The sequence below is a fragment of the Hoplias malabaricus genome, chromosome 8, assembly GCF_029633855.1.
Source record: "Hoplias malabaricus isolate fHopMal1 chromosome 8, fHopMal1.hap1, whole genome shotgun sequence".
NCBI classification, from domain to species: Eukaryota; Metazoa; Chordata; class Actinopteri; order Characiformes; family Erythrinidae; genus Hoplias; species Hoplias malabaricus.
In genome coordinates this window covers 34,850,899-34,874,851 of record NC_089807.1, presented here as the reverse complement: position 1 = coordinate 34,874,851, position 23,953 = coordinate 34,850,899, and the positions used below count along the sequence as shown (strand labels likewise).

The window sequence follows — 23,953 nt, the reverse complement described above, 5'->3', positions numbered from 1 at the left end:
ATATGTTCTCAAGGTTACTGGGATTAAACACATGGCTACAGAACAGCTGCAGGTCAAATGGACTGAACTTCATTGACAATTTTAACTTGTTTTTTGGGAAGAGAGAACTTTTTAGGAGAGACGGACTGCACACAAACAAGAGGGGTGTTAAACTTCTGACAGACAATCTCATTTTCTCAGTGTGCAATCTATCTACTTCTCTTGGGGGTGGCGCATCAGCATCAACATCCAGGGACTCTCCTGTACAAGCTGATGACACCATGTCAGAGCCGGAACATCCTCTCTCCACTGAGGACGACCTGAGGGAGCAGCAGACACTGGACATGAGTGGCAATGACCAACTCTATCAGCTGCCAGAGACACCAAAACCCCAAGAGGAATCCTCCTTGTCCTCTATCTCCCCCCCCACATCACCCCACCTGAACCTCCCAGCAGCCATGGAGAAGCTGGTTTCGGCTGGGACAAGGCTGTCACTTTCCCTGTCAGCCAGCCCTCAGGTGCAAAGAAGAACCACCCCAGCTTCTACTCCACCATCATCTACTGCCACTTCTCCACTGCAGTCCCCCAGACTGTCCCCTAAGAATAATCACACTCCATCACCACCTAGAGCACCTCAACGGAAAAGACAAGCTCCTCAACCCCCGGAAAGGCAGCTTCGCTCACGGCCCCATCGCCAGCAGGAGCTTCACACAGCTTCGTCAGCTGATAAGGGCAAAGAAAAGTGATGTTTTTCGGGTCCTGGCTGCTGCAGTGATGATGTCAGCAGTACATGTTTTCAAAACAAGCTTGGACCTTTGATGCCTGTAATCTCTCCCATTCCAGTACTTATCAGAGAGAGAAAGAACAGAGAGTTCAGGTCAGATTCTGTGAATGTAGCCAATCTACAGCAAATAAAATGTGAAACAGAGATTCTGTGGCAAAGTGCACAAGTTACTAAGTTAGCTCTTCTAAATATCAGATCTCTCACAAACAAATCACACTTAATTAATGATTTTATTACAGCACATGGGCTTGATTTTATACTTTTAACTGAGACTTGGCTAAATGAATGTAGTGCTGCAACTGTTTTATTGGAGTCGGCTCCTCCAGATTTTCATTTTTTAAATGCATCTCGTGCCAGCAGAAAAGGTGGAGGTCTAGCTGCTTTGTTCCATGGTTCTTTTCAGTGCAAGCAGTTATCATTTGGAGACTTCACAACATTTGAGAATCTCTGTGTAGTTTTGAAAGGGACACCACAGATATTACTAGTAACTGTCTACAGGCCTCCGAAGTACAGCGCTAATTTTATTGATGAATTTACAGAGATGCTGTCCTTTATTTCTACAGACTTTGACCATTTTGTTATTGCTGGTGACTTTAACATACATATCGACAATCCCAAGGACTGTTTTGCCAAGGAACTACTTGCCATATTGGACTCTTTTGGTCTTTCACAGCATGTTACAGGGAGTACTCATTGTCATGGTCACACGCTGGATATTGTTATCTCAAAGAGTCTCAACATATCAGTGACTGTGAAGGACGTCGCACTGTCAGATCACTACTGTGTGTTCTTTGATATGTGGGCCTCACCAGTCATCAGAGATAGAAGAGTTTGTGTCAAGAAAAGGATTATAAAGGACTGCACAGCTACACTTTTCATGAGTAAATTGTGCACTACACCATGTGAACGATCCAACTCTGTTGATGATTTGCTGAATAGTTTTAATACAAAAATTGTCAGTGTAATGGATGAGATTGCGCCAGTTAAAATGAAGGCCTTGTCTTGCAAACAGAAAGCACCATGGAGAAATGCTTCTGTTGTTCAAATCCAAAAGAGGGAGTGTCGCAAGGCAGAACGCAGATGGCGTAAAACAAGTCTTCATATTCACAAAGAAATCTACAAAGATAGGCTACGTCAATACAACGCGACAATATGCAAAACACGACAATCCTATTTCTCTAGTATCATCAACAATAACACTAACAACAGCAAAATCCTCTTCACCGTGGTCGACAGACTTACTAACTCACCCACACCAATGGCCCCTGAATTAGTATCAACTGAGAGATGTAATGAGTTTGCATTCTTTTTTAACACTAAAATCCAGAATATCAGACAAGCGATTAGTACATCTATATCCAACAATGAGTCTGTACCCTCTCCATCACCTCATAAAAACTCCTTAGTTAAAATGTCAGAGTTCAGTACTGTTGATAGTAATATTTTAACTGACACAGTTAATCATCTCAAATCATCCACTTGCAGTCTTGACACACTACCAACCAATTTTTTAAAGAGTGTGTTTCACACTATAGCACCAGACATACTCCACATTGTAAACACCTCACTCATGTCGGGGGTTTTTCCGAGCTCACTAAAAACTGCAGTTGTAAAGCCTCTTCTAAAAAAGAAAAATTTAGAATCTTCTCTGATAAGTAACTACAGGCCAATTTCTAATCTACCGTTCATGGGCAAAATCATTGAGAAAATAGTTTTCAGGCAAATCACTGGTTTCTTGTCCATAAACAGTAGCCTAGACAAATTCCAGTCCGGGTTCCGGTCTAATCACAGCACTGAGACTGCTCTAATCAAGGTAATTAATGACATCCGCTTAAATACAGAGGCTGGAAAGGTATCTCTTCTATTACTTCTTGACCTTAGTGCTGCCTTTGATACCATTGACCATAAGATTCTTATAGATAGACTCGCAAACTGGGTTGGACTCTCAGGAACAGTCCTGAAGTGGTTCATTTCTTACCTGGAAGGCAGGAACTACTTTGTAGAAATAGAAAATAATATTTCAGAGAACATGCCAGTAACCTGTGGTGTCCCCCAGGGCTCTATTCTTGGTCCACTTTTATTTAATTTATATATGCTTCCTCTTGGCCAGATTCTACAGAACTATGGGCTGTCCTATCACAGCTATGCAGATGATACTCAGATTTACATGGCCCTGTCCCCAAACGACTCTGGCCCAGTTGACTTATTAAGCAAGTGCCTTGAACACATCACAAACTGGATGGGACACAATTTTCTGCAGCTGAATAAAGATAAAACTGAGATTATACTATTTGGGAATAGCACTGAGAGACAAAGATTGGCTACGTATCTGGACTCGAGAGCCCTCAAATCTAAAGAACTGGCTCGCAACCTTGGTGTATCAATGGACTCAGATCTCAGTTTTAGTAGTCATATTAAAGCGGTTACTAGATCAGCATTTTACCATCTTAAGAACATCAGTAAGATTAGAGATTTTCTGACTAAACCAGACCTAGAGAAACTTATCCATGCTTTTATTTCTAGCAGGATTGATTACTGTAATGGTCTCTTAGCTGGACTTCCAAAAAAGACCATTAAACAGCTTCAGCTGATTCAAAATGCAGCTGCCAGAGTTCTCACTCGGAGCAAAAGAAGAGATCATATCACCCCCATCCTCAAATCCTTACACTGGATACCAGTCTGTTATAGAATAGACTTTAAGGTGTTATTACTGGTTTATAAATGTCTCAATGGGGTAGGACCAGCGTATTTATCAGATCTGCTACAGAGATATGAGCCGAGCAGAGATCTCAGATCTTTAGGAACTAGTCAGTTAGTCCTGCCTCGGGTCAAAACTAAACATGGAGAGGCAGCATTTAGCTACTATGCCACTTTTAAATGGAACCAGCTGTCTGAGAATATTAGAAGTGCCCCAACGTTAGACACATTTAAATCAAGACTTAAAACTCTCTTGTTTGAGCAGGCTTACAGCTCAGTTTAAAATATTCTGCACTTTTCTGTAACGGCATTTTATTTCTTTTATTTCTTTTCATTTATTGTCATTTTAAATTGTTTTAATCATTTTAATCATTTTACTCTTTTTATGTAATTGTCTTATTGGAATTTATGATTTTACTCTGGCTTTTAATGTAATTTCTTTTTCTGTAAAGCACTTTGAATTGCTTCTGTATGAAAGGTGCTCTATAAATAAACTTGCCTTGCCTTGCCTTGCCTTGCCTTGCCTTGTGGATTTTCAGTCACTTCAATGAGTGTGTGTCCCCTAAGGACCTCCTTTTCCAAGTGATGTAGAGTGTGAGCTGAGCAAAGAGGTGCATCACAGCTCAGACAGGTTTTCACAGCCACAGAACTTCTCTCAATGCAGTGGTCACACATCACAGGAGATGCTGATGTTGGCGGTGGTGACTTCTCTTGTCCATATCCTTGAGCGCCAGCATGCTGAACCTTTTGTTGGAGATCTGTGTTGGTTTCCAGCTTCAGACCAGATGGGAGGAGAATCTGACATTCAGGGCAGAAGAAAGGTAGATCTGAACTTTCTCCTGGACCCTCCATGTTCCACACAATACGAATACATACTCGGCAGAAGTTATGTCCACAAGGCAGCAGTACAGGGTCAGTAAAGAAGTCCATGCAGACGGGACATCTCAGTGTTTGCTGTACAGACTCCATACAAGCTTCTGACCTCCTACTGACTGGACTGCGATGGATTGCCATGAATGTTTTAGAGCTGAAGCTCAGGTTTCAATTCTATTATGCTATGCCTGGATCACTTTTCCATATTTATCATAAGTCATTAACCTTAGATGAAAACCCAAACAGTAAACTTAAAAAACTCTTCCCACAAAAACTGTCAAATATCATTTCTTTCAAAGTCAAATTAATCTTTGATAAGACATGAAAGGAAAATACACTCTATTTCAAAAAGAATTTCAACACATTCTCTTCTAAATATTTCTTCTGAAAGCAGTAGCATTAATGGGCAATTTTCCTGCAGTAAAAACCTCTACTTTTCTGGATACATTGTACAGTACATATTTAATCTTCTGGATAACAGAGAATAGATGGTAGTTTGTTGATCTGCGTACTGTGTTAGCACCCGTTTAACCCTGTTCTTCAATGGACAGGACCTCACAATACCACCAGAGAGCAGGTTTTATTTTGGTGGTGGATAATTCTCAGCAAGATGGATCCATTCCCCAAATATTTTCTGCTTCCTGGGTCTGTGGGGGTCCTAACTATTGAGGAACAGGTGAAAGGGGTCTAACAGAAAATGCAGAGCTAGAGATTGGCTGCTGTTTGCAACTGTAAAACAACAAAGTGCTGTCTTTGTGTTTCCAAAATGGTAGCTTCACATGACAAGACATACTGTGGTGAATAAGTAAAACTTTGAATTTCTGAGGTCACGCACAGATGTTTTGTGATTAATTTTGAATAACAACTTGTTTGAAATGTGTAGGGTGAATTTAAAACGATTGCCTAGTCACATATAGTTCTTATAGTGCACTATTTAGAAAATTAAATAGTGATTCATGCATTAAATAGAGCACTTTTTTTGTATGGCATTTTGAAGAAATTACTGAATCTCAAAAGGCTCTATTCCACACTGTTTGGCTGCAGAAGACATTATTTTAGAACGTACGTAGTGTACTAGGTAGGGAGTAGGGCGCAAAATCGGATCCCTCATGTTGTACTTCTGTAACACCAGGGGGCGATGTGTTTCAGTGTTCGTTGTTTGTGTTCATATCCGTTCCCGCGAGTTTGAATGAAGAGAGGGTTTTAGACCTGTACATCTATATGGCGCGGTTCTGTTTCTTTTTTATGTCTTTTATAGGTGCTGCTTTGTTTATGGCGTGTAAACACTTCAGAATGAGTGTAATCGAGCTTGGATAAATAATCGATCTGATGGATTTTATTTCGCCCCATAACATTAACCCAACTACTGTAGGTACTATTGATATATTCAAATAAGCTCTGACTTTAAAGTAACAGCTCAGGAAAATAAAGCTAAAAACTGCTTCAATTTGGATTACCGTTGATTTTCTTAAAGTACAATGTCGACGATGATGAAAAACAAGTGTAAGAAAACCTCGGTGAGTAACAGTATTGATTCTATTTCTAGATGCAGTCTTTCGTTCCTTATTCGCAGGTATCTTTTAATTTTTTTAAATTTCCACCTTAAACTGTGCGGTAGTTTCATTGCGATGATTCCGGTGAATAAGTACTTTTCGCATTATTTAATGTGGAAATGAAGATTCGGAAAACAAGCTGAAAGAAAATAGTTTTCTTTTAAACATTAGCTACAAACGGCGATAACAGCCACCCAGTCTACACTGAAGAAAACTACAACTGTTCTAGAAGTGTCAGTGTTTTTATAGTGGTCTCTGTATATTTTACAGATGAGCAGTGGATCCAACATTTCTACATTTTTTTCAAAGGTGAGTGTCTAAGTAAAGTATTATCTAAGTAAAGTAGTGATTCGGCCACTAAAAAAGAGGCGACGCGTTCAATAGTGCCCTAAAACTGACACACCCGGAAAAAAGCTACACACACACAAAACTTTATCTGTATTTTAAGTTTTATCACACTAGGTTTATTCATTCATTCGTTCATCTGTAACAGTTTACCCGGAATTATTGGGCGCAAGGCAGGAACACACCCTGGAGGGGGCGCCAGTTCTTCACAGGGCAACACACACTCACACTCACCCCTACGGACACTTTTGAGTCGCCAATCCACCTACCAACGTGTGTTTTTGGACTGTGGGAGGAAACTGGAGCACCCGGAGGATATTTAATTTATACATAACAAATGAGTCAGAGGCAGCCAGACATTGTGCTCTGCACATGACCAAAACTAAACTCAGTCAGGCACTCTACGTTTACTGTTTAATATTAAAGCAGTTTCTTCTAGGTTATACCAATAATAAAAAGAGGCCTAGACCTTAATTAATATAAAATAATAGCAATTAAATTTGAAATCATCTTCTATCAATAACCACCTTCAAAAAAGATATTTTACAGGATTTACAATATTGTTCTCCCATTAAAAACATGTATCTCCCAAAATAGCAGCTTAACAGAAAAAGGAAAAATTCAAAACTCAAATTAAGATTTAATCCCAAGTAATTTTGGGGCATTTCTCTTGATCCATTTATCATGAAATTTTCACAAGATGTGAAAGAGGGCTGCTGTGTCTAAATAATGCAGTAAACTTATAATTTTTTATAATTGGACAGCAACAATAATAGCTAATATTCTGTATTCAAACACTAAAGGACATCAAATACAGCAAGAAAGACCATTAAACATGAAAAATTCATCAGCCATTTCAAGCTTTCTGAAAGCATAAACCAAAGCAATCGACTCCAAGAAATGAAACTAGCCAGGCTGCAGTTATTTACATGTAACGAAATATATGTATCCAAAATACTACATATCCATAGGATGTTTTGCATTTAGATGTGAGAATGTGACCAAATTAGTAGCATTCATCGTTTTTTATTATTATTCAGGTGAAATAAATTTCCATATTATACTCTGCCTTCTCATGTTTAAACAGGTGACTCCAAAGTCTCCCAAAAAAGCTACATCCTTGTGCTCAGTTTCAGCTATAGTTTTTGATGTGAAGACATGTACCAAGGAAACCACAAACATCCCACTGTCTCCCTTGACCATCCCAGAGACACCAGAGTATCAGACGAAAGCTCAACGCTCATCGAAAATGTCCCCTAATGATCTGAGCTCCCCCATCTTCCAAAGCCCACGCTCCAGAAACTTCAGCTGTAGAGCTAACCTGATGACCAGCAGATCAATGCAGCCACAAGACAAGAAGAGCCCAAAATCTGGAGACACATTTGATGGAATTAGTCATTTTGGTTCTGTGAAGAGATTGATGCATGGTTCTGAAACCCTTCATAAAGCAAAGCGCCCTCGAACCAGGCCACTTCCAGTAGATTCTGAAAACGATGCAAGATCACCAGGAGATGGCTTAAGCAAATTCCTTCAAATGATTCGGGAATCTTCTGATTTTAAAAACGACACATTCAAGAAAGACTGCTCAAAGAGCTTTGAGAAATCTGAGAGGATTCTTTCTAAGAAGACGAGGGCAGGCTCAAAACTGTGTGAGATGAATGTGGGAAAGATGTCAGAGAAGTCATTTTGTGCTACAGGATCTACCTCAAACCTCTCAAGAGCCAGTCAACCCAAAAGTAGCTCAAGTGAAGACGAGAAAGAGAATGCGGTTCCTATCCTCGTACAGCCAAAGTCAGAAGTGGCTGAACTGTCAAGGGACAATCAGTGTGATCTTATGGTGTCCTACAGTTCATGGATATGTAATGACGACTCTGCTGAAAAGGAGAGTGTTCTCAAGTGTCCAATCAATGAGAAGAAATCTTTTCAGGACCTCCCTGAAAACAAAGTGGAAAAACTTGATGTTGCTGAACAGGCTCTCAAAACCTCTGAGGAGAACTTCACTGTTTTGGAGGACAGCTGGTTCAATGATGGGATGGAGGAGAGTTTTGGAGAGCCAAAACCCCAAAAGCCCGAATTTGAGTATGTCTTGCAATTCAGTTAGAGTTTTTTATTTAAAAGTTACATTTGTTTTCTGGTTCTGTTATTAATGAAGCTCTCACTGTGAATGATTGTATGTTCCCAACTATTTAGTAACATAATGTTTTTCTCTGACCCATAGAAAGCAATTAGGCATTCCTGAATATGCTATACTAGCCAGTGGACTCCATAATCGGTACTGGGTCTTAGATGTTCAAGAAACTATTGGATCTCAAGGCTACGTTGAGAAACATTTAACGATCACATATTCAAAGACTTCACAACCCACAGAAATGTGCATTCTGAAGGATGGTTGGTAAGAAAAATATGTTCTGTTTATAAAGACAATGGACCTCTTTCCTTCTGATTTTCCGGTCTATTGAACTCACCATTATTTTACCTTTTTCTTAAGGGAGACAACTCCAGTTGCCGTGGGGGACATAATTCACTTGGAAGGGGATAGTGTTTCCGGCATATGGGTGATTGACAGGAACTCTGGTTACCTGGTGCTGCTGCCTGACTTGCTCGTTTCTGGAACCAGCATTGCTAGCAGTATCCGCTGCATGAGACGAGCTGTACTTGGAGAAATGTTTAAGGTATTGTCAATTACGAATAATACTTAGTTTTTTCAAACTTCAAACCTTATCAGAAATTAATGTTTGAAGAAGGTTTTTGATGAATAAGCTTATGACAAACACCCAAATGCTTAACTTTTGTTTCCACAGACCTTTGATGGTGGCAGCAAACAGATGTTGAATGGGACCATAGTTCATGATATTTTTCAAAAAGCTGCCATGTCCTTGGATTTCTCTTCACAGAAGCTGGAGAAACTTGCCAATGATGCTCTCCTAAACCCTAACTATCTTGGACAAATGTAAGAGCAGTAAATGCATTATTTCTGTTTAAAGGCTTTCTTTAAAGTTATTAAATGAGATCTGTTTTTCTTATTCTATCAGGTACAGTTTGAAGCTGACACAAGCAGACATGAAGCAGGAAGTAGAGGAATATCTCCCTGCTTTGTCTGATTGGGCAAAAGACTACCTCAACACGTCTCCACAGGCAGGACAGAAACAACTCACACTTAAACTGTGAGCATCTCTGTTTTATTATAAACACAGAATAATTAATTAAAAATAACTTTTTGGAACATGTAAATTATGCTTGTTTGTTTGCAGTGCTGTCAGAAATGTGCCCTTCCATGGTGCGATTTTATCTCTTTGTGTTATTAGTCCCAGTGATGGGCCCTTGAGTGCAGAGGACTCCACATGCAGTGTCACAGTGACAGACTTTGCTGACATTGAAGAGAACATCTGGTCTTCACGGTTTGGTCTGAAGGGGAAGATTGATGTGACTGCAGGGGTGAGGATCCACCGGCGTGGTAGGAGGCACATGGAAAAGATTGTACCTTTGGAGCTGAAAACTGGCAAAGAGTCCAACTCCATTGAGCATCGCAGTCAGGTAATACTGAGGAACATGTAACAGTCAGATCAATGCTAAATGATTCCATAGCAGAGTTGTTATAGAAACCTGAGAATCCGTGAAACAATAGCACACTCCAACCAAAGTAAAAGGAAATGTAACCTTTAGTGCATAGTCTGTAGAGAGAGATGTTTCCTGTCTAAATCATGAAAAAAAATGATTGTGAATGGCAAAAACCTTGTGGTGATATCTTGAAGATGGCAGGAAGTTTGTAAGAACTACAAGGATTTTGGGGCAGATACGTGAGGGTGGTCTAACATACCTTACCATAAGGTTATTTAAACTTAATGTCTTTTTATTGCTGTATTCTTCAGGTTATCTTATATACTCTAATGAGTTCTGAGAGACGGGCAGATGCTGAGGCAGGTTTCCTTGTCTACTTGAGGACTGGAAATATGCACCCCATAGTGGGCAACCACATGGATAGAAGAGGTTTGTCTCCTAGTTTGTTTTAATTAATTTTATTAATCTAGCTGTTTTAAAAATGCATGTTTACTCTACTTGCATTTATTTCTAATAACACTGTAATTTCTCTTGGGCATATAACAGAGCTTATCAAACTAAGGAACACACTAGCTCATCATGTTGGTAAAACCATTGTCAAGGTGGAGGGAAAAAGCCAAATGGCACCATTACCTGCCATAGTTTCTGACCGGCAGGCCTGCAAATACTGCCCTCAAAGAAGAAACTGTGCAGTTTACAACAGGTACTTTAAAAATAGGCTGTAATTATTTTACGTATTTTACATTTTGTATGTCAAATTTCACACTTCATTACCCTGTGTAGAGCTATGGAAAGGGCTCCAGGTGAGTGTCTTCCTGAGGACTTGCAGGCATCTCTGCAGTTGGAGAGTGAACACCTGAGCCTGGTCCACTTGCAGTACTTCCGTCATTGGCTCCTGCTTTGCAGCCTGGAAGCTCTCACCATGGAGAGCAAGGGAGGCCGCCGCAACATCTGGCTCCAGTCAGCTCAGGAGAGGTGGGCTCAAAAATCTTTGAATATAAATAATATTGATTCTGAAGGAAATTGCAGCACACGTTTATATTTTCCCAAATATTATCAATGTAATGGTTCACACAGGTTTGGCAAAATGAAATGATAGGTTCTTAAACCTTGGCTCTATGCCGTGTATGAAACTTAATAGAGTGGAAATTTAATCAAACTATTTCATTAGTTACAGCCCTTCTACTGGACAGTTTCCTTTTGGACCCAGTTCAGTGCCAATGTATGATTTTCACTACACAGTTGACCTCCAGCTCAACCACATTTCTTTATATCCTCCCAGGGAGAAGAATGGTGGCTGCGTCGGAAACATGGTGCTAGCAGACAATGTGACTGTGCTCTCTGAGGGTGTGTACATGCATCACTTTGAGCGCATGGACAGGGAGCACACTCTCATTAGTCTCATCGTCGGTGACAGAGTAGCAGTCAGTGACCAGAACTCCAGGTTCTTTGGTCTAGCCACAGGATATGTCACCGCCATAGCCAATGCAAGAGTGACCTGTTCTCTGGACAAGTAAGTCTATGGCATACTCTGTTTTAACACTTCATGAATTTTTTTCTGTTTGCAGTTTGCTGTTTACTTTGTTTAAGTTTAGTCACTATATGCATTTCCACTTTGGTTTCATTAGTCTATTTTCTACTCTCATTTCCACAATCCATCTAGACTAGGTGTTAATGCAGTTTCTTCAAGGACTTCCAGTTTTCCTGGAAAACCTTATGCAGTCTCAGCTTTTTATGCAAACATTCATCACATAGTTTGGTCATTTTTATTTTATTTTTTGTCTGACATAAACAGATGTTTTGTAATGAACTGATTGGAAGAGCAAACTTTTACTGTAGATAATTTGATTCAGCATTGATTTTTCATATTCTTAATTCTTTAGGAATCTCTCCAAGTATTCCTCGGGTATGGTATTCCGTCTGGACCAGGACGAGGGTGCTGGAGGTTTGAGCACTCATCTGGGGAATCTATCCATGCTGATGGAAAACACTCCAACCAGGTCAGCTGGTTGATGAAAGAAGTCATAGAAACACAACACAATACAAAACCACAGCCATTTTGAGCCAAATCTAGCTGGGTTCTGTAATAAATGATGGATTTGACTCTGTTGCTTTTGCTTAAGAGGCAAGGTGGCAACTTTTGGTGTAGTATATTTTCACAGTTCTAAAAGTAATATCCATGTTTACTCAAAATTTCAGTTTGGTGATACACAATTTGTATTCTTGAATTTCCCCTGTGGATCAATAAAGTATCTTTCTGTCTATCTATCTGTCTGTCTAATCTATCTAATCTATCTATCTATCTTTTGCGTTTTGGCAGTGAGAAACTGAGGCAGCTGATTGTGGAATACAGGCCACCCCAGTTCATTGATAGCCTCAGTAGTGTGCTGCCTCGAGATGCCAAGGACACTGTAGCCAACATTCTGAAAGGTATTTGTGGACTTTAAAATGCTCATTAAATTGCTCTTTGGTTTCTTGTTATTGCTCTGATATTTTTCTGCTTCATGGGTACTTGTACACTGATACACATTCTGCCTCTCAGGGCTCAACAAGCCACAAAAGCAAGCCATGAAAAAAGTGTTGCTGTCCAAAGACTACACACTTATTGTAGGAATGCCTGGCACTGGGAAGACTACCACAATTTGTACCCTGGTACGAGTAATGTAATCACTGTTGGTACCAGTAGTACCATTCTGTCTTCAGTTTAACCTCATTGATTAGGTGATTACATTTGAATTTCTCCTCACTTGTCTCTTTATCTTTCAGGTGCGTATTTTGCATGCCTGTGGCTTCAGTGTGCTCCTGACCAGTTACACACATTCTGCTGTGGACAACATCCTGCTGAAGCTGAAGAAGTTCAGAATCGGGTTCCTGCGCCTGGGCCGAGCTCAGAAAGTCCACAGAGACATCCTGCCTTTCACCGAGGAGCACAGTCGAGCCAGTGGCATCCATACACTCGAGCAGCTTGAGAATCTCTACAGCAAAGAGGTGAACTACAATATTTACATTTGTTCCCTTTTTTTTTTTTTTTTTTTTTTAAATCAACAAACACTCAAGGAGTGTGTAGATTCCACTTTGTGTTGTTGGTTAGCAAATCAAACAATTACATAAATCTGTTGTAATACAAAAACTTAAAGAACAGTGTTTTGCACTGGAAGAGTGGTTGGTTTGGTTTTGTAGCTGCTTATTTGGTGCAATGTTTTACAAACAATAAAAACAAAAAGAAAAGTGAAAAATTTTAAATGCTGTTTTAAAAGCAGTTTTCTTCACCTTCCACACCTCAGCTTGTTGTGGCCACTACTTGTATGGGTGTGAAGCACCCCATCTTCAGCAGACGGCGCTTTGATTTCTGCATTGTGGATGAGGCATCTCAGATCAGCCAACCTGTCTGTCTGGGGCCACTCTTCTATGCCCAGCGCTTTGTTCTTGTGGGTGACCACCAGCAGCTGCCTCCCATTGTTCAGAATGCAGAAGCTAGGTACATTCCAAACTGCGCAGTAAAAGACATTTCAGTTTTCTTGATACAGCTAGTACTTGTACATGTATATAAATAATGTTCAGTCTGTGGAAGCAAAGAGCACACTGTTTTTAAGAGTTGCTTTGTTGGGTGTTGGATTGTCACATTCTCAGTCCATATGAGAACTAAAAAACATACACAGTTGCTGTCAGTTTTGAAATTTAAAAGATAATCTTATAGTTACTTGTTAGATTCTCGCTGTAATGTAGACATTGTAGCAGCATTTAAAAAAATATATGTTCCCTTGTCTCTTTAGGGTGTTAATTTTTGTAATCAAACAAAGTTGCGGTGTGAGTTTGTTGTGTAAATCTTCCTCAGGGCACTGGGCATGGATGAGAGTTTGTTCAAGCGGCTTGAACACCACAAAGAAGCTGTGGTTCAGCTGAACGTCCAATACAGAATGAACAGGTGGGATCATGAATTTTATATATATTATATATATATATGGTCATTTTTTGTATTAGTTGTACAAATAGGCCTACATTATGCATTACTTGACAATCCTTTTGGTGGCAACCAATCCTGTTCACTGATCAAAAGTCAAATAAATTTAACCAAGCTCTCTCCTTGCTCTTGTAAATAAATTTGTCATTTTTATCTGCATTTAGGAAAAAAATATATTTACACGTTTATTACTAGCTGTAAATTCTTTGTGTTTCCTGTCTGCTGCAGTGTGATCATGTCACTGAGTAATGCCCTGATGTATGAGGGCAGACTAGTGTGTGGCTCAGAGCGAACAGCCTCAGCCCTCCTGCAGCTGCCTTACAAGGATGTAGTAGTGAGGGAGCTGGAGTTGTATGAGTGTCAGCCTAATTGTAACAACTGGGCCCTTGGTGCACTGGAGCAAGAAAAACCTGTCTGCTTCCTGGACACCTCGGAGGTTAGATTTATTCATCCTCTACTATTCCAGCCTCAATGCTGTCCATGTGATATTTTTAATATGAAGGAAAGAGTTTGACATTTTGGTTTCATTATGAGACACCTCCTAGCAAAATATTAATATAGGTGCAAAAACCATGCAGTGTAACCTCACAGTTCATTATATGTTCCAGAGTAATTTTTTGCTTAAGTGAGCACTTTAAAATATGAATTTGGTAGTGTGTTTTTTGTTTAATTCCATTATCTGAATAGCCATTTCTGTAAGTATTTTTTGCTACATTTCGGTAAAAAAAAAGAAAACAAACCGGACCTTTCATTTATTAAGGCTTATGCTCTACTTTTGGCTTCTCTAAAGGTTCCTGCCTTAGAGATGACAGAGAAAGGTGGTATTAGTAATCGTACAGAGGCCATTTTGGTGCATGCCCTCATCAGTCTGCTGCTTAAGGTGAGAAACTTTGTGATATATATCAGTTGTATGTTGAGTAAAACATACCTCTCTATATTGTGAATGGTTGAGCTCTGTGGCTAAAAAAAACATACCTGCACATCTATTTTAACCCTTTAGCGAAAATCACGAACAGTCAAAATCTTGGTAAACCTGGACCCACATTTATAAATCTTGAGAGAAGTGCAATTTAAGGATGTGTTCCTGTCAATAAAGCAATGAGAAATAACGGAAGTCTATAAGATGGCCAAATGCATATTGACCCTCACTTTTCCAGTGATTCTTCTGAAATCAAGGGTATTAATGGGGTGTTTCTCCCCCACTGCCGCCCCAATATTTATTTATATTATTGATTTGACATTCAGGCAAAGTATAATATTTAAGCATTAAGTGTTATGTATGTATATTGACTTTTCTGTTTGGCGTCATCTAAACTTATCTTTTGGATTCTATAGTATACAAACTAGCTAAACATCGAAGCAATTTTGTAGGTCACTCTGGATAAGAGCGTCTGCTTAAAGCCTTAAATGTTTGCATCCAGTGTACATGCAGCCTTAAATGATTGCATCCAGGCAAATAAATGAGTGAGGTCAAATTCAGATGCTGGAGAATTAGTTCTCAATTACAAACATGACTCCAACTCATCCCACAAGTACTGAATAGAGATCCATCATATGAACATGTCCCCTGGTTATTAAAACCTAGTTTATCCAAATTTAATTGTTAGATTCATGGACTGTACTGTATTTCTGTTAAAAAATTTTTAAAAAGCAGCAGGCTAAAACTGTATAATGTAGGTTAAAACCTAAAGCAATACTCTTGTACTGATCTTATAGGCAGGCTGCAAGGCCAGTGACATCGGTGTTATCGCTCCATACCGGCAGCAGCTGAAGACAATCTCCAGCCTGCTGCAGGGAGCAATGTTCAAAGATGTGGAGGTGAACACTGTTGACAAATACCAGGGAAGAGACAAGAGTGTCATTATCGTGTCCTTCGTCAGGAGCCATGCAGAAGGCAATGTAAGTGAATGCTGGTGACTGGTTTAATAAGGATGTGTCACATTTCAGTTGTCATCTTTGGAATAAAACATTGTCTATGTATTACTCTCAGTTGCAGGTGGGTGCTCAGGAGACAAAAAAAAGCTAATTCTTCCATTGTATTCCTTTAAGTTGCCTTCCTGGATTGGACCTTTTTTCCAGCACATGCTGGAGGTGTTTGAGATTGAAATTTGGAAAAGTTGGTTAACTCTTTGAACTCCTTGTTCCTTAAACCATTTCAGACCAATTTTGCTGTATGACAAGATGCTTTTCCTGCTGAAATAGGACACTACCATTAGAGAATAAGGTTGCCATGACAGGTTGTAATTAGTCAGCAACTATGTTTAGGTAGGTTGTATGTATGATAACATCTCCATGAATGCCAGGACCCTAGAACTCTTCCCAATCAATCCTACTGTCTTAGCCAGACTTTCCTCTTCCGAGGAATCCTGGTGCCATCTTTTTCCCATGTAAGTGATACAGATGCACAGGGCCATCCAAATAATGCAAAAAAACAAAGTCATCAGACCAGACGACCTTTATCTGTTGTCCCATGGTCTTGTTTTTATGTACTCATGTCCAGTATAGGCACCTTCGGCAGTGGACAGGGTCAGCATGGGCACTCTGATCGATGTGTGTTTACACAGACCCATACTAAGCAAGCATTACCTTTTTTCAACAGTTATTGTAACAGTAAACCTCTGTGGGATTGCACCAAATGAGCTGGCTATTGCTCCTTGTAGGCATCTGTGAGCATTGAGCACCCATGATACTGTCACCAGTTTTTTCCTTGATCCACCCTTTGCAGTTTCTAAACACTGAATATTGGGAACATCGAAGCCTACATGGAAGCATTAGAAGCTCATAGAACACTTTTGAATCCACCTACCAATGTGTGTTTTTGGACAGTAGGAGGAAATCAAAGCACCTGGAGGGAACCCACACAGACACAGGGAGAACACACCCAAACTCCTCACAGGCAGTGACCTGAAGCGAGACTAAACCCACAACCTCAGAATCCTGGAGCTGTGTTATATGCGTCACTACATATTGCACCTCCAAATTACACAATTGTAATCAGATAATCGTTGTTGTTGACATTACCTGAGGTTTTAATGTTGTGGCTGATTGGTTGTAGATAGTGTTTTTGTATTGAGATGTACAATTTTTCATTTGAGTTGCCATTTTTTGATCTATTGTCTGTTAGCTGGGAGAACTTCTGAAAGACTGGCGTAGGCTGAATGTGGCCATCACTAGAGCTAAACACAAGCTGCTGATGCTGGGGTCTGCTACAACTTTGCGCCTCTATGCTCCCCTGGAGAAACTTCTCACCCACATGCAGCAGGAGAACATGATATCCTTTACAGCTGTTATAACTAAAACTTGTGAAAGTACCAGTTTATTTCAGTTAATGATTTTTGCTGTTATTAAGCCAAAAAAAGTTCATCAGCAGCATTATTTGTATTTTATTGAAAGAAATGGTTCACCAAAAATGTCTGATTACACAATTTTCCCCTTATGCCGAACATAGGCCAAGATTTATTTGGTGTCTTAGTTTCACAGTGGAGCTACATGGCGAGTGTTTATAGGGAATAATGTAAGTCTGTGTCCTCCACAAAGATTTAATGAGTCACAGACTTCCATAATGTGTTAGCTATATTATTTCTGTTCTATTTAGTAGCTTGACTGATCATCATTTAGAGAAAGAGTGAAAATTTGTAGTTTGGTGAACCATTTCTTTAAACTGGAACTAAAACTTGTGGTGAGTCTGAAAGATTTCTGACCACTGCTCTATAGACCATCCGTTTGGTTGTAACCAAGGACTTGATAAGGGCCCTTAGGTAGAGTGCCTTGTGAAAGTATTCTGCCCCTTTGAACTTTTCAAACTTTTGCCACATTTCAGGCTTCAAACATAAAGATATAAAACTGTAATTTTTTGTGAAGAATCAACAAGTGGGACACAATCATGTAGTGGAATGAAGTTTATTGGATGTGTCAAACTTTGTTTAACAAAAAAAAAAAGTGGGGCGTGCAACATTATTCGGCCCCCTTGCATTAATACTTTGTAGAGCCACATTTTGCTGCAATTACAGCTGCTAGTCGCTTGGGGTATGTCTCTATCAGTTTTGCACATCGAGAGACTGAAATTCTTGCCCATTCTTCCTTGCAAACCAGCTTGAGCTCAGTGATGTTGGATGGAGATCATTTGTGAACAGCAGTCTTCAGCTCTTTCCACAGTTTCTCGATTGGATTCAGGTCTGGACTTTGACTTGGCCGTTCCAACACCTGGATACGTTTATTTGTGAACCATTCCATTGTAGATTTGGCTTTATGTTTTGGATCATTGTCTTGTTGGAAGATAAATCTCTGTCCAAGTCTCAGGTCTCTTGCAGACTCCAACAGGTTTTCTTCTAGAATGGTCCTGTATTTGGCCCCATCCGTCTTCCTTGTCCCCATTCATCTTCCCTGTCCCTGCTGACGAAAAGCAGGCCCAAACCATGATGCTGCCACCACCATGTTTGACAGTGGGGATGGTGTGTTCAGGGTGATGAGCTGTGTTGCTTTTACACCAAACATATGGTTTTGCATTGTGGCCAAACAGTTCGATTTTGCTTTCATCTGACCAGACCACCTTCTTCCACATGTTTGGTGTGTCTCCCAGGTGGCTTGTGGAAAACTTTAAACTAGACTTTTTATGGAAATCTTTGTGAAATGGCTTTCTTCTTGCCACTCTTCCATAAAGGCCAGATTTGTGCAGTGTACGACTGATTGTTGTCCTATGGACAGACTCTCCCACCTCAGCTGTAGATCTCTGCAGTTCATCCAGAGTGATCATGGGCCTCTGATCAGTCTTCTCCTTGTTCAAGATGAAAGTTTAGAGGGACGGCCGGGTCTTGGTAGATTTGCAGTGGTCTGATACTCCTTCCATTTCAATATGATTGCTTGCACAGTGCTCCTTGGGATGTTTAAAGCTTGGGAAATCTTTTTTGTATCCAAAGCTGGCTTTAAACTTCTCCACAACAGTATCTCTGACCTGCCTGGTGTGTTCCTTGGTCTTCATGATGCTCTCTGCACTTTGAACAGAACTCTGAGACAATCACAGAGCAGGTGCATTTATACGGAGACTTGATTACACACAGGTGGATTCTATTTATCATAATCAGTCATTTGGGACAACACTGGATCATTCAGAGATCCTCACTGAACTTCTGAAGTGAGTTTGCTGCACTGAAAATAAAGGGGCCAAATAATATTGTTATTTACCCCAATTTTCAGTTTTTTATTTGTTAAAAAAGTTTGACACATCCAATAAATTTCATTCCACTTCACGATTGTGTCCCATTTGTTGTTGATTCTTCACAAAAAATTACAATTTTATATCTTTATGTTTGAAGCCTGAAATGTGGCAAAAGTTTGAAAAGTTCAAGGGGGCTGAATACTTTCGCAAGGCACTGTAAATGGCAAAATGTCTTCAAGCTTTTACTGGTGCTTAAGCAGATGGGAGTATGTATAGAGATGTAAAACATAGCTTAAATGACCTTTTAAACATTGCCTGATTTCTTAATTAAGGGTCTGTTCCTTAACACGTGCCACATCTTCAAGCTACCACCTGCTGCTCATGAAAAACTGCCTGGAATCTACCTGTGAAAGAACTCCTGACAATGAGAAAAGTGATTTCTTCAGTATACTACCTCTCAAATTCTGTAAGTGCCTCCTTTTTAGTGTGAAACCCAATACTCACATCCTCAGTACTGTGAAGCTCCAGTTATTATGCAGCTTGTCATTGTTATTAGGTACAAAAGTCAAAAGCTTGTGGTATATTTGACAGTGAAAGAGAGTAGTAACCTTCAATAGAACAACAGCTATGTTCATTAATACCTCATAGATGAGTCATTGATCTGTGACTGAAAACCTGATGGATGTGAATTTAACACTGACTGATTTCTGCTGGATACATTTCATACCTCTGTTTCAACCTCAGTTGCTTTACTGTCAACTCATGCTGTTTTAAAGAGACATTTGTACAGTTTTTGTATCTGTTTTTAATATTCATTTTTTTCAGATAATAAAGCTATTATTTAAATGATTTGTGACTTCATGACAAGCTTTGGTCAAAAACCACTCAACAACCAAAATAATTCACACAGCATACATTTTTTTTAAATGTTAGTTCCCCATTTAATGGATAAGTGATGTTAGGAACACTTGATTCACACTTTGAAATGGAGAATGCATTAACAAACAGTTCCCAAAATCCAAGTGAAAATCAGCTTGGTCTGATGACATTTCTTTAGAGTTTGAGGGTTCCCTGAAAGATGACCACTGCTTGACCAGCAATATCCACTCTACTTTCATCTTTCACTTCTAGCTCTAGCTCACCTCCACGTTTGGAGCACTGATGAGCTGCAGCACAAACAAAGAAAATGGGTTTATTTGAATAGGGCATCAGAGCAACAGTTAAATTGTCCAGACTTGAACGTGAAAAAGGTTCTTTGAAATAAACCTTGACTGCCACTTAATTTTCTGTGCAAGTGAATGAAGCGATTAGATTGTTATACCCTTCTAAAACAAGAGGAGTTATATGGGCAACAGCCAGCAGTACAGTTATAGGAAAGGGAAAAGCAAAAACAACTTATATTGAAAAACTTGATGTATCTGGCTTTGATGGAACTTCATTGAGACTTATATTAGGAGCATGCAGATAACCAGACTTCAGTTACTTACCTAGCATTTTCTTTTTCCTCAGTTTCTCAGACCAATAAGCAGCAAGGACTGTATGTGCAGAGCCTTGGAACAAGATTGTCTTTTAAAATCTTATATACAAATTACTGTAATAGTAATCTAGTGTACTCTAAAGTACTTAAAAGAACAGTAACAAAAGCTGTCTGTTTAATTCTATTGGATATGGAAATGTTGGAAAATTAAAAATGAATTCATTCTTCATTATGATTAAATTTGATCACACAACTGTATAAATTATACTTTAGATTGGTATGAAAAAAGCAGAACTCTCAGCAAATAGAGATTTTTAGTGTATCACTTGCCTTAAAGAATTAAATCAAGCTAAAATCTATCCTTTTCTGTATACTGTACCAACTAGTGTAACTCAGGGTGAGGAAAATTAGGAAAGAAACTTACCACACACAGGATCTTCAAAGACCCCATGCCAGGGAGCAAAGTAGCGGGAGACAAAGTCATATTTCACAAGAGGCACAGATTCCCCCTTCATTGTGACAATAATACCTTGAAACTTCCTTCCATCTTCATGTCTGAGCAAATCCTCAGCCACTGGCTTCATAGATCTGAATGCTGACCTTAAACCAAGAGTTTTTAATGTTAGTTTACATGTACTGTAGAATCTGATTTCTGTTCCTAACAATTAACCTTCAGCCCAAACTTGACACTTTAGTTTTAAAAGTCATGTGAAAGATCGTTTTCCCTGTCTTACAGTACCTGTCACATGTGTCAGTCAGACGCACGAGCAATTTTTTTGAGGTTTCAGAGAGACAGACCTCCTTAATGTCCATATCTCCCACAGCAGCCTGTAAAGTGTTAGGAATATATTTATTTGATAGGATTTAGGAAAGATTTTCCAGCAGTAAATTTCAAAACCTTGAGAGATGATATCTAAAATTTTGGGCAGTATGTTTCCTTCCTTGAAACCCATCCATAAAGCTCTACCATTCAAATTAAAAACAGAAGTGTAGCCTTAAACCATGTACTATGATTTCTGATAGCCTGAGAGTTGTGAATAGGGGAAACATGTGGTGTACAGGATCATGTCTGGCATGATTTTTGTGGCCTTTTATAAGAGCTATGATTTTTTAAACCATATATGTGCCTTACCTAGCTTACCTTTAAGATGTCCTTGTATTCACTTTGGTCCTTTTATAAAACAAAATGAAAACATAGATACACTGTCACCACTTACACTACAAACTAACTTATTACAAATTAGCACAGGTTATTAAGAGTGGGTAAAATGGCAGTTATATATTACAGTATTTACTTGAATGGAAACACACAGTGAGCAAGCAGTTCCTTGGTGAAAATACTGCCATGGGCCTATACTAAGTGCTATATTAGCACTTAGTATTAATATTAAAGGTCTTGGTCCATATACAGTATACTAATTTAAGTACATTGTCATATAACCCAGCACTTTTGATTCAGGAAAAGGAAACTTGAGTCTACCTGAACTTCTGGTTTACTGAGTGGAAAGTCCATCACTAAAGATTCTCCACGCTGACGAACCCGCAGCTCTCCACTTAAAGTCTTAAATACCACCTCAGTGTTAGTGTTTTCTGTAGAATATTAATACAGACACATAATTGTAAATCCTGATGTTTTTGAACATCAGGATATTTTAAGAGTATGATACCTCTGTGGTAAAAGAGCACAGCTGCTGAAGCAAGCGTTGCATGTCCACAAAGGTCAATTTCATGTTTAGGGGTGAACCAACGAAGGCTGAATGTTGCTCCTTTAAAAATAAATAAAACAAAATTAAAAAATTTACCTTGAAAATCTTGTTTTTGCTCTTTTTTCCGGTACACAGATTTGACATGATTTGAAACAAAACTCACCTATAAGCATATTTGCAAGTATTTATAGTAAACAAAGGGTGACCAGACGTCCTCTTTTACCCGGACATGTCCTCTTATTTAGTATTAAAAAAAATGTCGGGGCGGAATTTCACAAACGTCCGGGAGTTTGTTTTTCTACAGCTTACATAGAACTTCGAGAAGCGTTTCGTTCACAAACTAGTCCCGCCCTCCCCTACTCCGATTGGTTCGCTTGAGTGAGAAGGGGGCGTGGTGAAGTAGCCTAAAATCTTCGGATTGGACGGTCTGACTGTAGCGCTACCGTTATTGGTCGATAACCTTCTCTGTAAAGATTTAATTGGTCAGTCTGCACGTCAGTAGTCCTTGTTAATTTTTAAAAAAAGAAATTCCCATGTTTTGTGTAGCAAATAAAGGTGTAAAGGCCATAAAAGCACACATAGGTTCAGTTAAGTATACAGCGGCACCATCTCAGATCTGGTCACTCTAAGTAAACAATATTACAAAAATGTTCTTAACATGTATTCACTCCATTTCAGGGAAGTAATATTTGTAATTTAAAGTTTGATTTGGTGACTTTGTAAAATAAACAGTATTTTTATATGTAGAAAAATACAACCAAAAAACCTTTCAGAAGACTGTCCAGTACCTGAGGAAAAATCATCTGTAGAACTCAGCTTCATGATAAATGCTGTTGCTGACACGTTCATCTCAGCAGCAATGTTCTGATAAAGCTCTTCTGGCAGCGCCTAAAACAAACCTTTTAGTTTGAGATATTTGTAAAAATAGGTTGAAGATTATATTAACGCGGGGGCGTTGAAAATGGAAGTTAAATTTTCCAACAGACGATAGAAATGGAGCAGCTTACTTTCTCTAACAGACAAACCGCTGCTGGATTTCCGTCAAAACAGGAACGGGCAAAAGCGTCCACAGTGAAAAGTGGAATCTCCATCATAAATTCAGCTCTGTTCTTGAAGAAAACCTCGATTAATGTCAGATTGTGTCGTCCACTTGAACTTTGGTCCTTCGAATCTTGTTTGTGGTTCCACTTTATTAAATGAAATCATGCTGCAGTGTGGCTGTGTCGCCAGTAGGTGTCAGTGTTTAATCCTTTTGCATTCTACTATCAGTATTATAAGCATATTCTTTCTACATATTTATCCAGATCAGAAAAAACATTATAATGACCTTTTCTCCTTCATTCGTTGTCAAATTTATCAGCTCCACTCTTACCATATGGACGACTTGTGTATTTCTAAAAATACAGACTCTAATTTCTTATTTGGGTGGGGATCATTCTCAGCATTGCTTTGACACTTGATGGTGGTGTGTTACTGTGTGTCGGGCTGGTAGAATTGGATCAGTCACAGCAGTGCTTATGGAATTTAAACACTTCAGTGTAAATGCTGGACTGAGGATAGTCTACCAACCAAAAATATCCAGCCAAAAGTGTCCCATGACCACTGATGCATGACTAGAGAATGACATAACACAAACTGCAGCAACAGATGAACTACTGTCTCTGACTTTGCATCTACTTTCCAAGGTAGAGTGACACTACCTTTTTTGAAAAGTTCCAGGAACGCATCTGTCTGTTACACTGTACCATCACAACACACACTAACACACAACCACCGCGTCACTGTCACTGCAGCAATGAAAATGTCCAACTCCAGTTGACTGTAAGGAATCTGGTGTGTTCTCCCTGTGTTTGCGTGGGTTTCCT

At 39.3% G+C, this 23,953-nt stretch overlaps 2 protein-coding genes across 4 annotated transcripts; one reads left to right on the top strand and one right to left on the bottom strand.

Moving 5' to 3' along the window:
- The first annotated feature begins 5,492 nt into the window (after positions 1-5,492).
- On the top strand, positions 5,493-19,754 carry dna2 (DNA replication helicase/nuclease 2). Its single transcript, XM_066680111.1, has 23 exons — positions 5,493-5,850; positions 6,157-6,195; positions 7,319-8,310; positions 8,450-8,623; positions 8,720-8,903; positions 9,033-9,181; positions 9,264-9,395; positions 9,537-9,765; positions 10,101-10,218; positions 10,336-10,492; positions 10,573-10,764; positions 11,072-11,302; positions 11,673-11,789; positions 12,110-12,219; positions 12,332-12,441; positions 12,556-12,777; positions 13,074-13,267; positions 13,625-13,714; positions 13,979-14,186; positions 14,541-14,630; positions 15,467-15,649; positions 16,875-17,023; positions 19,264-19,754. Exons 1-23 carry the CDS (start codon positions 5,812-5,814, stop codon positions 19,313-19,315), a joined length of 4,161 nt encoding a protein of 1,386 aa, XP_066536208.1. The 5' UTR covers positions 5,493-5,811; the 3' UTR covers positions 19,316-19,754.
- Positions 19,755-19,845: 91 nt separating this feature from the next.
- On the bottom strand, positions 19,846-23,264 carry LOC136705329 (phenazine biosynthesis-like domain-containing protein 1). Of its 3 annotated transcripts, none has more exons than XM_066678814.1 (9): positions 23,096-23,264; positions 22,877-22,976; positions 22,050-22,148; positions 21,863-21,972; positions 21,524-21,553; positions 21,122-21,210; positions 20,807-20,982; positions 20,393-20,455; positions 19,846-20,071 (listed from the first exon to the last, which is right to left on the bottom strand). In XM_066678814.1, the coding sequence occupies exons 1-9, from the start codon at positions 23,180-23,182 to the stop codon at positions 19,959-19,961; spliced, it is 867 nt and encodes a 288-aa protein (XP_066534911.1). In that variant the 5' UTR covers positions 23,183-23,264; the 3' UTR covers positions 19,846-19,958. The 3 variants fall into 3 exon arrangements, with proteins under 3 accessions (XP_066534911.1, XP_066534914.1, XP_066534913.1); XM_066678817.1 differs by having other exon boundaries at positions 21,863-21,943; positions 23,096-23,119; XM_066678816.1 differs by lacking the exons at positions 22,877-22,976; positions 23,096-23,264 and adding an exon at positions 22,252-22,492.
- Between the last annotated feature and the right edge of the window lie 689 nt (positions 23,265-23,953).